This window comes from Colletotrichum lupini, chromosome 9 (genome assembly GCF_023278565.1).
Source record: "Colletotrichum lupini chromosome 9, complete sequence".
Classification (NCBI taxonomy): domain Eukaryota; kingdom Fungi; phylum Ascomycota; class Sordariomycetes; order Glomerellales; family Glomerellaceae; genus Colletotrichum; species Colletotrichum lupini.
In genome coordinates this window covers 2,400,054-2,401,849 of record NC_064682.1, presented here as the reverse complement: position 1 = coordinate 2,401,849, position 1,796 = coordinate 2,400,054, and the positions used below count along the sequence as shown (strand labels likewise).

The 1,796-nt window shown below is 29.0% G+C and overlaps 1 protein-coding gene across 1 annotated transcript; it reads right to left on the bottom strand.

Annotated features, from left to right (window-relative positions):
- Nucleotides 1-663: 663 nt before the first annotated feature.
- Nucleotides 664-891, bottom strand: CLUP02_16598 (uncharacterized protein; the record flags this gene model as incomplete). The annotated part of the gene is made up of 1 exon (XM_049295516.1): nucleotides 664-891. A coding segment is annotated over one exon (228 nt), but the record flags the coding sequence as incomplete, so codon positions are not given.
- Nucleotides 892-1,796: the final 905 nt, after the last annotated feature.

Genomic DNA, 1,796 nt, shown 5'->3' with positions numbered 1-1,796 from the left:
TATAGTATTATTATAGTATTTAAGTGCTATTTAGAAGCATTCGTCGTCGGTGGAATCCGGATTTTCCTCTTTAATAATTCTAAACGCCCTTTTTAATTATTAGTATACCCTTTCTACTTTTTTAATATTATAGTGCGCTTTAACGGGTACGATTTTTAGCTATATACCGTAAGCCGTCGTATTATCCCTAAATTCTACTAACTTAAAGCTAATATTAGCGTTAGTTTTAATATTATTTAGCGGTCCTTAGTATATATTAATTTAGCTTTTTTATAAGGCTACTTATACTATTTTTATTTATAAATCCTAGAGGAATTGCCCTACTTAGAAAGATATAGCTACGTCGATTATATATAGTACTAGCCGACTATTTAAGTAGAAGATATCGACGACTATTTCCTAATTAAAGTTAAGCTTATTACGCAATTTAAACTTAAATTTGCGTAGGCTCTGCGTATTTATTTAGTATTAGTAATATACTTTCGTTAACTACTCTAGTGCCCCTATTTTAATATTATTATTATTTAATTACTTTAGGAGGTTATATAACCTTATAACCGACGGGTACCTAAATCTCTAGTATAGTTTTCTAAGCTCACTTTCCGTTAGGTAATTAATTAACTTCGTGTTATTAGTAAGTTTTATAAACGTATGCCCCTATCGTTATTTAACTATTTCGAAGTACTTATTACTAGAGATTCTATTCTTTATATTATCGAATATAATACTTAGTCGATCTATATTTTTTAAATATAAGAGAAATAGGGTATTAACGGGTAAAATATAGAAAGTTATCGTTCCGAAGTATATTTTTATTTTTATTATACTTAGGGCGACGATTTCCCTACTTAGGCTAAAACTAATCTTTATAATACCCGCTATTAACGTATTAAGTATTACTAGCGCGATCTTTTATAGCGCTTAGAATTACCCTTTTCTTTTAGTTAACTATTACGATGCCCTAGTATTTAGGATAACCTTATAAAAATTGTCTAGGCTATACCTTTTGCTCGTATAAAATACTTATACGAGCTTAGTATTTAAAGGATCTAAGTAATATAAAAAGGACCCCTCTAGCTACCCTTAGATTTACTTAGTATTATATTCCTTTTTTTTAAATATTAAAAGAGATAGCGTCTTCTCCTTAATCGTTAAGAAAATAGGCTTTGGCCCTATTAAATTCGCCCTTTCGGCCGCCTCTATATTCGTTATCTAAGGGACCTTCTCTTACTATTTATAAATAAAAGCCTACTTATTAAGAGCTTTTACTACCCTTTATTTATTTAGCTTTATATATCCTCTAGAGGCTAACGGGGTAAAAAAAAAGTAATTAATATCATTAATTTCGTTATAATTTAATTCGTTAGTATAGGGGGTAAGATCTTCCTTATTTTCCGAATCTTTTATAGGGAGTATATACTTTAGGCTACTACTTTAGCTATTATTACTAGGTTCTATACCCCTAGATCTACTCTTATATATAACGAGGAATTAGTTAAACTAACGAGGGCTAGTTTTGCTATTTACTACTCTCGACTTTTTATACTATTCGTATAATTTAGTACGCTCTTTTTTAAAATAGTTACTTAACTAATATCTATTTTTTTTATAAATATAGTATTACCTCTTTTATTACCCTACTCGTAAGTTAAATCTCTATTTATTTAACGAATCTAAGCCTCCTTACTAGCGATTACTATATCTAGCCTCTTTTCTTTTCTTATTATACGTTCGATCGACTTAATATTATTAATAAGGGCCGTTATATACTTAGAAATAGGTTTAGTATAGTATTT